At 38.7% G+C, this 16,206-nt stretch overlaps 1 protein-coding gene across 1 annotated transcript in view; it reads left to right on the top strand.

Annotated features, from left to right (window-relative positions):
• Positions 1-15,603, top strand: part of slc18a2 (solute carrier family 18 member 2) — a 55,924-nt gene extending 40,321 nt beyond the window's left edge. The window contains exons 10-16 of the mRNA XM_085994406.1: positions 1,380-1,475; positions 4,158-4,236; positions 4,578-4,629; positions 5,574-5,637; positions 7,052-7,171; positions 13,805-13,938; positions 14,031-15,603. Coding sequence (XP_085850532.1) covers positions 1,380-1,475; positions 4,158-4,236; positions 4,578-4,629; positions 5,574-5,637; positions 7,052-7,171; positions 13,805-13,938; positions 14,031-14,147 — 662 coding nt within the window. The 3' untranslated portion in view covers positions 14,148-15,603. The remainder of the gene's footprint in view (positions 1-1,379; positions 1,476-4,157; positions 4,237-4,577; positions 4,630-5,573; positions 5,638-7,051; positions 7,172-13,804; positions 13,939-14,030) is intronic.
• The last annotated feature ends 603 nt before the right edge of the window (positions 15,604-16,206 follow it).

The following is a 16,206-nucleotide window of genomic DNA, read 5'->3' as shown; positions in this document are numbered from 1 at the left end:
AGCAGGCAGAGTACAACTCTCAGCCTGCACTATAAGTTGGTCTTGCTGACTGCACTCGTCACACTACAACTACTGGTCTCAGAGCGGTGGTGTATAACTGCAGCCCAATATTCTGGTAGATTTGACATGTTGGGCCAGAAATTAGGATCGGGTGCTTGCCACGCGTGCAAGCCCCCGATGTGCACTCACCCAGCGTGCCGACATCTGAAGCCTGGGCCTGCTTGGAATTCCTGTCACTGGCCCGGTTCAGATGTCGGCGCGATGTGCTTGCCTGATCCAATGGCGTAGTTAGTGCGATGTGCCGGCTGGGACCAGGTGAGCACTGCAGCCAATCAGGGGAGGGGAAACTTCATTCATGAGTTTGATAGTAAGAACTGTCAAACTCATGAAAAGTACGGGCGCCCAAAAGACTAGTTTAACTTTAAATAACATTTTAAAAAACATCCCAATAATTAAATAAACTATAAATAACTTAAAAAAAACTTTTAAACAATTAATCAATTTTTTGCAAAAAATAATTTAAGAAATCGGGTCTAAAATTAAACTTACCTTACTGTAAAGTCCTTAAAAACAATAAAGCTGTGGAAAAAGTGTTATAATTTTAAATAATAGACCACTTACCTTCAAGAATCCAGTTCTTATGCCTCCTTTTTATATGTGTAAAAAGTTCAGGCCCTTGCACACGGGCAAACCTGTCAAAAAGAAGGAAGTTCAACGCGCGCGCGCGCAGAGTCCTGCGCGCACGCGTTGAACCTCTGAAACCCTTGGAGGAAATGCCGGTTTCCCACGCATGCGCTGTGCATGCTGAAATCCGGCACTTCCAACGGGCCCACGCGTGAGTACCCCGTCCGTACTCACGCGTTGGGACCGGAATTACTGGCCCGTTGTTCACGGGAAAATATGCCGCACTGTGACAGATAGGTGATGTTCTCATATTAACAAGTGCTAACAACTTATAAAATAATCATTTGTTGAATGTGTTTAAGCTTTGCAGCAAAGGTTATTCCACCATTTTCCTTCACGCGGTAATTGATTAGATCTTGGTAAACAGTGATGCAAACTATTGATGTGTTCTGTATTTCATTAAACTTGTTGAAAATTGAACAGGCTTGTTTGCTTAAGTGGTTTAACCTTTCAATAATAAATATTAAAAAAAGCACAAGAATAGAAGCATTTCATGTAATTACACCCACTGCTTGATTTGACAGCGTTCCTTCTGTCAGTATTTCCTTTGTTAGAACCATAAAGGGTACATTTTTCTCAAGAGTCCGATTGTATCAAATTCATTTGGCGCATGCTACCTTCTCTTCTCATGACCTGATATTTGAGAATTAATAATTGCTGGTCATTATTAATAAGTTAATTCTGTTTTTAATAAGGAGCCATATGCTTTGCAAACATGGGCATTGCAATGCTCGAACCAGCCTTGCCCATTTGGATGATGGAAACTATGTGCTCCCCGAAATGGCAACTGGGTAAATATAAATTCAGACTACTTTCTCTTTTCGAATTCTCAGTAATTATCAGAGAATAATGGGAGAATTCCTCTGGCCATCACGTAGAATCAGAATAATAGAATCATAGAATGGTTACAGCACGGAAGAAGGCCATTCGGCCCATCGAGCCCGTGCCAAATCTCAGCTAGTCCCACTCCCCCTGCCCTAGCCTTGCAAATTTTTTTCCTTCAGGTACTTATTCAACTCCCTTTTGAAAGATAAGATTGAGTCTGCCTCCACCACCCGGTCAGGCAGTGCATCCCAGATTTTAACCACTCGCTGCGTAAATAATTTTTTTCTTATGTCACCTTTGGTTCTTTTGCCACCTTTGGTTCTTTTGCCACCTTTGGTTCTTTTGCCAATCACCTTAAATCTGTGTCCTTTGATTCTCGATTCTTCTGCCAGTGGGAACAGTTTCCCTCTATCTACTCTGTCCAGACCCCTCATGATTTTGAACAGCTCTATCAAATCTCCTCTCAATTTTCTCTGCTCCAAGGAGAACAATCCCAGCTTCTCCAGTCTATCAACGTAACTGAAGTCCCTCATACCTGGAATTATTCTCTTAAATCTTTTCTGCACCCTCTCTAAGGCCTTCACATCCTTCCTAAAATGTGGTGCCCAGAACTGGACACAGTACTCCAGTTGGGGCCGAACCAGTGCTTTACACAAGTTCATCATAATTTCCACACTTTTTGTTCTCTATTCCTCTATTTATGAAGCCCAGGATCCCGTAAGCCTTTTTAACTGCTTTCTTAACCTGCCCTGCCACCTTCAACAATTTGTGCACACATACGCCCAGATATCTCTGTTCGTGCACCCCCTTTAGGATTGTACCATTTAGTTTATATGTCCTCTCCTCATTCTTTCAACCAAAATGCATCACTTCACACTTTTCTGCATTAAATTTCATCCGTCACGTGTCCGCCCATTTCACCAGCCTGTCTGTGTCTTCCTGAAGTCTATCACTCTCCTCCTCACTGTTCACTATACTTCCAAGTTTTGTGTCATCTGTAACTTTTGAAATTGTGCCCTGTACACCCACATCCAAGTCATTAATATAGATCAAGAAAAGCAGTGGTCCTAGAACCGACCCCTGGGGAACACCACTGTATACCTTCCTCCAGTTCGAAAAACAACCGTTCACCACTACTCTCTGTTTCTTATCACTTAGCCAATTCTGTATCCATGCTGCCACGGTCCCTTTTATTCCATGGGCTTCAGCTTTGCGGGCAAGCCTATTATGTGGCACTTTGTCGAATGCCTTTTGGAAATCCATGTTAACCGCATTACCCTCATCAACCCTCTCTGTTACCTCATCAAAAAACTCGATCAAGTTGATTAAACACGATTTGCCTTTAACAAATCCATGCTGGCTTTCCTTAATTCATCCACACCTATCCAAGTGACTGTTGATTTTGTCCCTGATTACTGTTTCTAAAAGCTTCCCCACGACCAAGGTTAAACTGACTGGCCTGTAGTTGCTGGGTTTACCTTTACATCCATGTAGCTACATTGTTTGATGCTTCAAGAAGTTTGCTTCTGGTCAGTATTATTAGCATAGCTGTGAATCTATTCAAAAAGAGTGGGTTTGTGTTCTCACCAGAAATACCCACCAGAGGAAATCTTCATCAACATACTTATATTGCCACATCAAGCAATCAGGGCAATTCTTCTCCCAACAAGAGTTAGCTCAAATCTCAGAACTGTGCAACATTTGATTTGCCTCCTATCTATTGCATTGTTTATTTGTAAACTCCTAAGTTATCTTTGAAAGAAAGACTTGGCGTTTCGATAGCACCTTTCATGATCTCAGGACGTCCCAAAGCACTTTACGGCCAATGGAGTACTGTTGTAATGTAGGAAACGTGGCAGCCAATTTGCGCACAGCAAGCTTCCACAAACAGCAATGCGATAATAACCAGATAATTTGTTTTAGTTGATTGAGGGATAAATATTGGCCAGGACATCGGGGATAACTCCCTTGCTCTTCTTTGAAATGGTGTCATGGGATCTTTTACATCCACCTGAAGGAGCAGACGGGGCCTCGGTTTAAATTCTTAATCGAAAGATGCACCTCTGACAGTGCAGCACTCCCTCAGCACTGCACTGGAGTGTCAGCCTAGAGTTTTGGGCTCAAGTCTCTGGAGTGGGACTGTGAACCCACAACCTTCTGACTCAGAGGCTACCCACTGAGCCATGGCTGACACTAACAGATTTACACTTTAATCTGACTAGAGTGAATTTAATAAATATTAATGAACTGCACTAACCATTCATTTTCCACCTATAATGTAAAAAATTATGCTAATTTATGGCACAGGGTTTTAAATATTTAGCAGTGAACCACACAAGTATCTATGCTAATACTGATTAGTGTTAAGTAAATATCCTGCTCAGCAAGCAGTACACTCTCTCAGAAGAAATCTTATACAGTATAAAAGCAACTGGTTAAAGAAAAAGAATTTTAAAATGTTTTCATTATACAAATATTATTCTTGTCCTTTTGTTATTCTAGCTAAGCCTTCAACAGGAAATTAGAACTGTTTATTCATACTGCAGCATTTTATTACCTTTATAGTTATCAATACCTGCTCCTTGCAGATTGTGATTTCATTACATTTGAGGGACGTTAACACTGATAAGCGTTATTTTGGTTTGCAGGCATTGCTTTTGTTCCAGCTAGTGTCTCATATCTAATTGGAACTAACATCTTTGGTGTCCTTGCACACAGAATGGGCAGGTAGGAAATTACCTTGTGAACCATTTATCGAGCATGTAGGTCTCAAAATCTATGCAATGGATTTTGATGACTTTAATAATAAAAACAGATCAATAGATATCCAGTGGTTCCTGTCTTAAACTATATTTAATAATCTAATACCCTTTGTGTCTGCTTGCTCAGGAAATGAAATCACATGGGTTTATTTTCTGAAAGAAAATTTATAGGCTTGGCGGCCAGACTATGCCATTTCTCAGACAGCAGCCATATTAAGGCAAAGCCAGCTTCTCAATATGAAAGCACTTGAGTGGTCATCATCAGTAAATCCTGCAGACACTCACCATTTCTCGTCTCTTCCTCAGGTGGTTGTGTTCTCTTCTTGGGATGATAATCGTTGGAATAAGCATTGTTTGCGTAAGTTTAATAATAATGGGGTTACTTGCTGTAATGAAGTGAGTTCCATTGATATTTATTTCAATCACTCTTTACTAAATATGGCATATTTTATTCCCTGAAATTTATTATGGCTTTTAAATTTAACCAAGCTTCTCCAATTAATCACTGGTACTTTACATGTTCATTTAATGTAGGCCGTGGTCTTGAAATACATTACAAATAACAACTTAGGCATCATTTCATTGTTTTGAACACTAATAAATGGATTTAATGTTGAATGAGTTTCATATACATTACATTTCCCACTTGAAGGAAAATTATTTTCTATATAAATTTTATTCGTGAAAAGAGCCTCTAATGAATAGCCATGCTTATTAAATACAGCTGCATGCAGACAATCATAATTATTTTTGGCACATATGAAGTATAATGTCACTTTAATTCAGAAATTGCTGTTCCCAACATTAGTGAACAAATGCTTAGTGTTCATATGACATTCCTTTGTCCACTATTTTAATGATGACATGTTTAACACATTGCTAAACGAGAAGAGAGGGATGTCAAACACATTCATCTGCTAATTTTGGCAAGTCATTTCTCAGAATTCATTTGTTCATTAGCCTTCTGATCTGAAGCATAAAGACAAAATGGTAAAGGCTCCTGAATATACATTGAGTCATATTGTTAGGTATAAATAGATTAGACCCTTGCTGTTAGTATTAATAAAAGATGTTAGAATTTCAGAAAGGGATTCAGAATTGGGATAGTAAATAAAGTTACGGATAATACTAACTTATTCTTAGAACATATTAGAACAGGGAAAGAGTAGTTAGAATTCTAAAAAATTAAAGTGCCACTGAAACTGAACTGAAGCATTTACAAAACAAATTTCATCAAGAAATTGAGAATTTAAAGAAAATGATTTTACAATATAATCAACATGTTTGTTTCATTAATTACAGGTACCGCTTGCCAAAAATATATATGGACTCATTGTACCAAACTTTGGAGTTGGTTTTGCCATAGGTGAGCAAACGTTTGTTTGCAAGACAATGACTTATCATCTATAGGGAAACATACGTAACACCATTTAGAGAGAGAGAGAGAGAGAGGAGATATTGTCTAAAGTTAAGATCAGCCTCAGTCACCAATTCATCAACCTTCAGCATAAATTAGAAAAGCAGTCTTGCAAAGTATCTCAGGGTACAGTTATACTGCTATGGTCACACCGATGTGAAGCGGTTTTGTGTCCACGTCAATGCAAAAGAGACCATCAAGCCCACTAAAACCATGAGGTGTGAGGAGCCATCTTGAGTTTGCACCGTGCAATACAACTTCAGTCTTAGGGTGCTGTTATATTAAAGGTATGGGCCTTAGACCAGTACCTATAGAGTGCAATGTATATCTGGCAGTGTAATGTTAATGGATTACCATCGTCATTACAATTGGAAGATATTTACCAATTACTAGATGTATTTCAAGAGAGAGATTACTAGATGTATTTCAAGAGAGAGAAGTATTTAAGTGATCTGGTTGAGAAACTGGAAGGTGGGGTTGATCTGTGCAAAAGGAACAGGCTTGTTAGGCCGAATGGGCTTTTCTGTTCCTAAAAATGCTTAGCTTAGTATATCAATACCTTAACATTACAGTATATATTTTTCTCATAATGCCATAAAAAAATCAGTGAGGAAAACATGCACTTTTTAAGGAAAATACCAAAGACATAAAGGTTTTCCATTTCATCAGTCTGGGTGAATTGAAACCCAAGTCCCAGAGGTACAAGGACAGTGTTCCAACCCACTGCAGCACCTAGTCCCTACGATACACACATTTCCTGTTCAGTCAGGCTCTCTTCTAGACCAGTGGGATTGTTTAATAATTTAAAAAAGTGCTGGAATAGAATTTTAAACTTTAGTTTACTGGCATGAATTATGTTAAAACACATAATTTGCATCATCTGGAATTAATTCATAATAGCATAAATCTTTTACCATGCAAGGCACAAAAATACATCAATGCAAGTGTCATTAGTATGATGCTTTCATGTTGATGCATCTCAATATTAAAATAATAAACTACCGATAGAAAAAAATGAGCTTGGCACAACCCTAAACTTAACTAGGTACAGAAAATGCTGGAAATACTCAGCAGGTCGGGCAGCATCTGTGGAGAGAGAAACAGAGTTAACGTTTCAGATCGATGACCATTCGTCAGGTTTGTTCTTGTCTCTGTATAATCATCAAGTAGGCAGATAGGTACCGGTTTGTAATCCTGAAATATGACATTTTCAGCACGTTAATGTGTATGTTTTAATAATCCTTCAATTTCATTCACCGTGTCGTTTTTAAAAAAGACATTGAGTCATCTGAGTATTTATTGTTTACAGTTAACTTGCCTTTCCTGAGCTGCCATCTCTAATCGATGTATTGTTCCTTTTTAGGAATGGTAGATTCCTCTATGATGCCTATTATGGGTTACCTAGTGGACTTGCGTCATGTCTCTGTGTATGGAAGCGTTTACGCAATTGCAGATGTGGCATTTTGCATGGGGTTTGCATTAGGTAAGTTTATACAACACTCTGTTGGGAATCAAAAGATAAAATAGTTTAAAACTTATTTGGAAGGTAACAAATTGCATTCATTTAGCACTTTTCAAGTCCTCGGTATTGAATATTGCTAGGCCAATAGTGCAGTTTTGACATTGCTGTCTTGTGTGGACCTTCCTCTGATATCGGTGAGGTCTGCACTGAGAACGATGAAGTAGTCAGTGTAACTTTGTAGTAACTAATGGGTACAGTTAGGAGAATAATGTTGGGCTGGGGTGAAGGACTGAGTGGAATGCCCAGGGATCAGTGCTGACCTCTAATCTACAAAAAAAATCCTTAATTCACAAACATAATGCAAATTGGTCAATTTTTCAGATAATACTAATGAGCAGTCAAGATGGATAAAGAAGCCACAACACTACAGAAGGAAAGAGGAAAATTTGCTAGTAGGCAAAATAATGGTAGATTACATTCAATACAGTTAAGTGCAACGTCTGACATTAGACAAAAACAAGAGGAGACATCTTTAATAAATGGTGTCAAACTGGCTAGGGGAGAAGCTGAAAGAGATCTACAAGTGATAATAGATTCAACACTTACAACACTCAGTCATTGTAGAGCAGTAATTAAAACAGAATGCTGAGCTATATTGCCAAATCAGTAAAATACAAGTCTGGGGCTATTGTGGCTGTCATATATAGTTTTTCGCTAAGCACACAAGAACTGCAATCAATCCTGGACCTCTACGTTCAAGAAAAACATCCCAGCCCGAGAAATAATGCAGAGACAGTCCATGAGGCCGAGTTCAAGTATTGAAGAACCGAGTTCGGAGGAAAGGTTGGCAGAAGTCGGACCCGTCAGTCTCGAAAGGAAATGAATGAGACCCGAGGAGAATAGAAAGGTTAATCCTGAGCACCATTTCAATTTGTAGAACAAGGGGACATAGACACAAACAACAAAAGGCAAATTCAGGGCTAATGGCAGGAAACACCCTGCAATGTAGTCACTCACCTTGGATTTTCGCCATCCCTTGAAATTTTGTTTATGCTTCATCTTCCACCCCCACCACTCGGATAACTAGATCTGTGTGTAATGATACAAATGAGCTGACCCAGGAAATTTGAGTGATAACAGATCATGTCAGGCAGATTTAGCACCGTTTCTGAACTTTTTACACATGACTTGCGCCAGATGACAAAATGTTTACCTAGAAGTGGAGTAAGACTACCTGGGCTATAATTTCATATCTTACCCCTTTCACCTTTCTTGAAAGAGATGTAACATTGAACACACTTCAGTTCTTTGGCACAATACCTGTTTCCAAAGATTTTTGGAAAGTCTCTGTATCTTCTCTTCGTTGTTAATGGTTATTGCTTCTGTGTGATCATTATTACAAAATCATGAAGTGCACCGACTGTCATCGCTGGCACAAAAACCAAACACAATAATATGTCCCCATAAATTGAAAGAATGCAATATTCATGTTAATGGACAACAGGAAGTGATTTCAATTCTATAATCTGTTCTCGGTTCAGATTATGATTGTAAATCTACAGAGATATGCTAAGCCACTGCTAAACACTACTTGGTAAACACTATCCAACAGAGGAGAAGCATCTTCATCTGAACTACATGTACAATTCAAAATATTATAAAAACGTTCCGACACACTTACGGTGTTTTGTTTTGGTCTGGTCGTTTTTCTATTCTGCGTTTTATATTTTAATTCTGCAAGTCAAAGACACACCCTGGCGGGCAGGCACCTTTTGTTTTTTGTGCAGTGTTCTCTTCAGCGACATCATGAAAATCCTGCCCAGTGATGCTCTGACTTGCAAATGCTGTCGAAAGACTTATCTCCCATTTTGAGTGTCACGGACAACACTGAAGAGGGAGTTCTGTACAAAATGTCTATTGTTAGGCAACCTGTGAGAGGCAGCTTTTCAAGGACGATGGTGTCATTTTGGGGAGGGAGAAAAGGCTGGAAGAGTTTGATGTGCTTGTCAATACAATGGGGGAATGTGGAAGTAGAGGTACCAGTTTTCACAATGCAACTGGCACTGTCACATTTTGATAAATAATTGGCACAATTGTGTCTTCCCCATTTACACAGATACATAGAAGATAGGAGCAGGAGTAGGCCATTCGGCCCCTCGAGCCTGTTCCGCCATTTAATGAGATCATGGCTGATCATCCAAATTCAGTACCCTGTCCCTGCTTTCTCCCCATATCCCTTGATCCTTTTAGCCTTAAGAAATATATCTAACTCCTTCTTGAATATATTTAATGAATTGGCCTCAACTGCCTTGTGTGGTAGAGAATTCCACAGGTTCACCACTCTCTGGGTGAAGAAATTCCTCCTCATCTCTGTCCTAAATGGCTTACCCCTTATCCTTAGACTGTAACCCCTGGTTCTGGACTCCCCCCGCCATCGGGAACATCTTTCCTGCATCTAGTCTGTCTAGTCCTGTTAGAATTTTATAAGTTTCAATGAGATCCCCTCTCATTCTTCTAAACTCTAGCGAATATAAGCCTAATCGACCCAATCTCTCTTCATACGTCATTCCTGCCATCTCAGGTATCAGTCTGGTGAATCTTCGCTGCACTCCCTCCATGGCAAGAACATCCTTCCTCAGATAACGCGACCAAAACTGCACACAATACTCTGTGGTGGAGCTTCACAATCCAACATAGCAGCAATAACTTTCCCATAGGGTCTATTTCTCTTTTGAAACATCAACACGGGTGTAAAAGAAAACCAAAGACATCAATAATGAAACACCATGGCCCGGATTTTGCAGTGGTAATGATGGCGAACTGTCAGCGTTCGCCGTCACAATCCCTCTGAAACTAACTGTAACTTCACGATTTAGCGCATTCACAGACAAACGCAGAAATCCTTACGTTGCGGTCGGTCATTCACTGCTCTACCACAGGCTGTGCTATGGAACTCCCCATAGCCGGCAATAAGTGAATTCAGTTGAACTGACGAAAACTTAAGCTTTTCCGATCTAATTACGGTGTTAAAAACCCCATTAAAAGTTTAGCCTTGTTGCAATAGGTGTAACTGGGGTTTTAACAGCGTATTGACTGCTGAACAACCGTTCTGATCCTGAAAAACTAATTTTTTTATTTGTGGATTGTCAAATTTCCCCTTATGATAGAAAATTACTAAATTTTTAAAAATAATTTAAAAATCTATTTATTTTACTCTTTTAAAAAAAAGTTTGTTCATGATATTTCAGCTTCTACCTTAACCTCATGTGTATGTCCCAATCTTTATTTAGTTCTTTGTAAAAAAAATTAAAAAGTGAATGATAACCAGTGCTTTTTATTTGCTGGTTTGTGAGCATTCTTCAATGAGATTGGCTGCTTAGAGCGCTCGATGACATCACTGGTGCTCTATGCTAGGGATCCCCTTTTGACAGTGCTACAATCAAGCTTAAGTTTGCGCCACAGAAATCGCAAGATCTTTGTGGGCAGCTTTCTACGAGGTCAGCGGCGATCACTGTCGTTTCGCTCGCCACTGACCACAAATTTCGGGCCCATGAAATTTCCCCTTCTATAATATTTAGAATTTCAGTCATTCAAGTTTATAGTAAGCAAATGTGTGTGGTAAAGGCGGTCAGAACACCAATGCAAAACATCACGGCGTGATAAGACATGAGTTCAATTCTCGATCTCGGCCTGAGTGCTGAGGGGTTGGGACCAAATAAAGATCACCAGCTTCTTCACCGGGAAGAGAAGGAAATAATCACCGAGGAAAAATTGTTGTCTGCTGCTCTCGTGTATCTTCTTGTGGCCAGGATAGAATGGCATTGAGAGAAGCCTGGATCAGATGAGTTACCTACCATCTCTCTTAGCTGTGGTTGATATGTGATATGGATAGAAAAAGAGAGATGGTTTACCCTCAAAAAACAATTTTTTTTCCAAATATATGCTTTGTTCCAATACGTCACAGCACCATTATATTGCAGGCCCTGGCGGCGATCTGTAGCTGCTTAGAGCAGCGTGGATGCCAAACTGCTGAGTTATATGGTCAGCTCCCCATTGTACTCTTATCAGGTGAAGTGGAACTTTTACACAAAGGACCGTGTACAAATTGCAGTTCCATTTTTTAAAATATTGGAGAAGAGCTGACGGGACGTCAGGTCTTTGCTGACACCACAAAAAAGTGCCTTTGACCCCAGTTGTAGTTATACTGTAGGCACCGAGAGCCTGAAGCAGCCAGAACTATGTTCTAGAGGCGGTCTCAAGTGCTCCTGTTAAAACAGAGTTCAAAGTAAATCCACTCAAAGTATATTGCGGATTCCGTGTTGATTGGGCAGTACAATGCAAACAGACTAATCTGCGCTGACCTGATTTCTCTGGTTTAACCAATGTTTATTCCAAACAGAGAAGGGACTGCCAATGATTGCCTGATAACAGCTAAAATCACAACAAAAGGCATAGCTGAGAAAAGACCATGTGGCCCATTGAAGCTCACCCCTCAAGTATATTAACTCTCCTATTCTGGGATTCTGATTGTATGTTGAATAACATACTTTTTCAACAAAAAAAATTGCACATGTGTAGATGCTCAACAGTTCTTTTGATCAACCAGCTGAATAATTTCTGATGTCGAATATTTTGTTATAGCTGTGAGCAGATAAATTGAAGTTTACTGGCTGCAGAATCAATTAAGAGCTGAAATTCCAGTCGAAGTAATGGCGACCTTTTCATTATCACCAGAAGGAATAGAATCATTCTAGATAATGTCAAATCGTGGCTCATTTACCTACATTTCCTGCAACTACAGTAAATTTTAAGTAAAGACTGGAGAAACAGATATTCCTTTTCCCCTATAAGCAGAAACATGCATTATTTTCAGTGTGTTTAGTTTGAGAAAACTGCACACAGGATCTAGTTTGAGATAAACAATGCCGTTTTCAATTCGTTTTCAAACCACTTTGTTAATTCAATTATCTTATATTCAGCTGCACAGATATAAAGAATATTTAGCAGCTGTTATGGAACAGAGACCTTGTATTTTTTAATGTTTTTTTACCATTTAGTACTCAAAGGCTTAACAGTGTTCCTGCTGGACTCTTTATCGAATTATGTTCTTACAATAGACTTTTGAGAATTTTTGTACTTATCAAGCCGACGGATGGGGAAAGCAAAACTTTCCATTTCAGGCACTCGGTATCATCAAGCAATACTAGTTTAGGTTTAGTCTTGTTAGTTGCCGTGTGAATTTACCCCGGGTGGATTTTAATTGTTCTTGTTGGACAGGAAACAAGCGGCCGACCTCCCATTTTACATCCTGCCTGATATCCCTTTCTATTGACTTTCCATCGGGTGTGGTGCAAAATTGGTAGCTAACTCGCTTCCCAGTGGGAACAGTTAAAATCTACCCTTCTACTTTGCCCCAAAGATTGCCCATCCCCAATCTCAGACGAGCACACTGAATACACTAGTATAACGTTTCTCCACTTCCCACACTAGCTATCCTGTCTCAGCGAGATTGCCAATTTACTGCCAAGTTGTGGCAAATCACTGTGGACTCATGCCCTCCAGTAACTGGATGAAGTTGCCTAAACTTATTTCAGAGGACCCTTACAGCCAGCAGAATTGACTCTCGGCCTAGGCTGGATTTTGGACTCTGGTCTCAGAAGTGGAAGGACCACATAACCTACCACTCACTTTACATGCATTTTATCGATCACTACAAACCGTATGTTCAAGTAGTCACCGGTTTAATATTTCCCTGAACATAGTTCAATAGAAACATGGGGACAATGAAACTTTCAAAGTAAATAATTGTTAATCACGAACATTACAGATATAAGATTTGGTTGCTATATAAAAGGTTCAGGCTTGATTCCTGAAGTCTATTTCTTCAGAATAGCCTTCGGATTTTACAATTGGTCTACTCCAACTAACTAGGAAAGCTCTGGCCACCTGCAGTTAATGTAGATAGAAAGATGGTGATATCACAAAAAAGTAATTAGCTGGTGTCTGTTTACCAACAAAAATTAACTTTGATGTATGGAACATTTGTAGTTTGAATCCTGGATTAAAAGCAATAGAGGTACAATATGCATTGTTTTAATCAGATATTTAACCATTACTATAGTAATGTTTATGCTGAACAGAAGAATCCATTTGGTTGACAGCCCAAACATGTCAGTATGAAAAGATACCAATTGACTAAGCGGTGTACCCATATTATACCAACAGCAACTCATTTGTGCCTTTTTGACAATTGGTCAGTTAAGTTAATTAGAATTTGCAGTAGTGAATCTGCTCTGGCTAAACATGTTTTATACAGGAACGAGATGTGCCTGCTTAATCCCTCAACGGTTCTTTTGACATATGATAAATTAACTTTTATACTGCATTTTTGGTTGTTATAATTTGGCTAGCGTTTTCAAATTAGAGGCAACATTTTCCTTGTATTATCTCAGACAACTTATAGTCTGTATAATAATTATTACCATTCTCATGGTGACAGCGCTAAGCTAATTAGCATACACATTGCTCAGTGCCTGTCAGAAACTGAATTTAAAGCAACACCAAAGCTTAATACTGGTAAACTCATCCGACTCCAAATAAACTATTTGCCTGGTTGCTACTGTACTGTGCTCTAATTTATGATGTCCTTTTCAGGGCCTTCAAGTGGCGGAGCCATTGCTAAAACAATAGGATTTCCTTGGCTAATGACGATTATAGGGATCATTGACGTACTATATGCTCCACTGTGCTTTTTCCTCCGAAGCCCGCCTGCCAAGGAAGAAAAGATGGTAAGAAAAGGCAAATAATTTATTAATAGTTACTACAGATTGATAAAATCCTGCACACAGTAACACTTGAATTTTATTTTATTTTATTTTAGGCTATTTTGATGAATCAAAATTGCCCTGTTAAAACCAAAATGTACACAACTCAGGACCACTTTCAGAAAGCCCCTGTGGTTGATGATAATGAGGAAGAGTCTGAGAGTGATGAATGATTGGAGCCATAGCATGCTCTTTACAGTATATATTTTAATGTATAATATGCAGTGTTTTTGTGAATTGTCTTTTAAAATTTTGTCCTAAATGTAGTAACATTTAATCTTAGTTTACTCATTCTACCGTTAAAGCATACCAAAGCTGTAACCTTATTTACCCAGTATTAGAACTAATTAGAAATACAAAAAAAAGAGGGAGATAATGTTGGTTAAGTAAAATGGATCGCCAGCAGCCTTATCAAATCAATGGAGATATTTATTCCAATTTTCTACTCAGAACGAAGTTTTTGAAGGATTTAATTTTACATATTATACAGTATATTTTATAATCATGCATTTGTTAGTGAAAACAAACTCATGTGAATACAGTTACAGTATTCAAATACTAAAAGTTCATTGTTGTTAGTGGCTTGTTTCTAATAAAAACTGATTTTGGTTTCTCATGCCCCTATTTAAGATGCCTAAAGGCTACTACAATTCTATTAATCAGTTTTAGGGATTGGGACAGCTCATTTTATGTCAAAATATCAGATAATTTAATAGCTGCAGAATGCTTGCAATGTGCTTATTTATTGAACATTCACAGTAAAGTTCACGAGTCAAGCAACTATCAATTTGGTCAGTAACAAAATTAAGTTTTTTTCTAATCAAGTTGACGGTTTCCTTGGCGTCTATTGAGATGGATAGGAACATCTCCCCTCTTCTCTACAAAGCATCGAGTTCTTTGCACTGATAAAGTTGCACATAAAAATCATTGAACAGTAAACTGTGATATAAAGTGTATTTAGAGAGCAGTAAAAAGGGAAAACTGTTTACTAGTTTGAAAGCAACCCTCAACACTTTTTCTAAAAGCTATACCTGTGTATATATTGTGGGCCAATCACTTTTCTGTTGTGTAACTCAAAACATTTATGTGCCTTCATTAAATTTAATATATTTACATACAATAGATATGTTGGCACATCTTTCTTTACTGCATTAATGCTCTACACTGACTGTTCCTGGTAACAATTAAGCTTCACAACAAAGTCTGTCGTACATGCAAACACTGACGCACTATAGATGATGAATATTCAGAATCCATGCTTTAAAGTACCCTGGATGACCTGTTTCTGTCAACACAGTTCATGAATACTTAAAGTAGGCATTTATAAATGGATCTTATTGCACAGTGACGAGACATCAACATTACGGTAAAGACAACATATCCTGTGCATGCAAATATAATCACTGTCCACAGACAGATTGGACAGTTGGCCGCTTTGTGCACTGTAACAGATGGACAAATATAAATATAAAGATGTACAGAACATCTTCTGTTGATCAATAAGTGGGCTCTTTTATCTGCAATCAGATGTGTGTGTGTGTATGTACGCGGGTGTCTGTGGGTGTGTGTACCTTTTACTTCCTGGACAAACGTCTATAATAAAAGTATTCTGAATAAAATGGCATTGACTTATTAATTTAGCTGTTATTTAGATTTAGGCAATTACTTCAAATCCTGTTTTGAAACAGTCATTTGGAAATTATACTTATTCCATATTCTTGGTACGCCTGATGTTTAATAGTTTTCCAAAACATTCGCACAGAAACTAGAATGGTAGGAATTGCCTTCCTCATTTTGATGATGGATGTGGGTACTACATACAAAAAGGGGCAGGCAGGTAAACAACAGCTGGCCCATCAAACCTGGCCCATACAGTCATGTTGTAGTTAAGCATCATGACTCCTAGTGCTCTCACCCATCAGCATTTATGTAATCTCCTGGGAGAGACACAAGGGAAACAAAAACAGGACCAAATTAGGAAAAAATAAATTCTTTGAAATTCCTGTCCAACCCCCAAAAGCAATCAAAACAAGTTCCAGGAGAACACAGTAACCACGAGGCACATCATCCAAATACCTTTAGCACACAGTGATATCAGCCTCAGACAGGAACTCGTCCAGCTCCCTTTTAAATCATTTATAACCTTGTGTAGGATATCTTATTTCACACATGATTTAAGAAATTTACTAGAATGGTACCAGGGATGAGGGACTTCAATTATGTGGAGAGGCG

Source organism: Somniosus microcephalus, chromosome 8, assembly GCF_052327205.1.
Source record: "Somniosus microcephalus isolate GS21.2 chromosome 8, FLI_Smic_1.0, whole genome shotgun sequence".
NCBI lineage: Eukaryota > Metazoa > Chordata > Chondrichthyes > Squaliformes > Somniosidae > Somniosus > Somniosus microcephalus.
The sequence above is the reverse complement of the archived record's forward strand: the minus strand, read 5'-3'. Positions and strand labels throughout refer to the sequence as shown.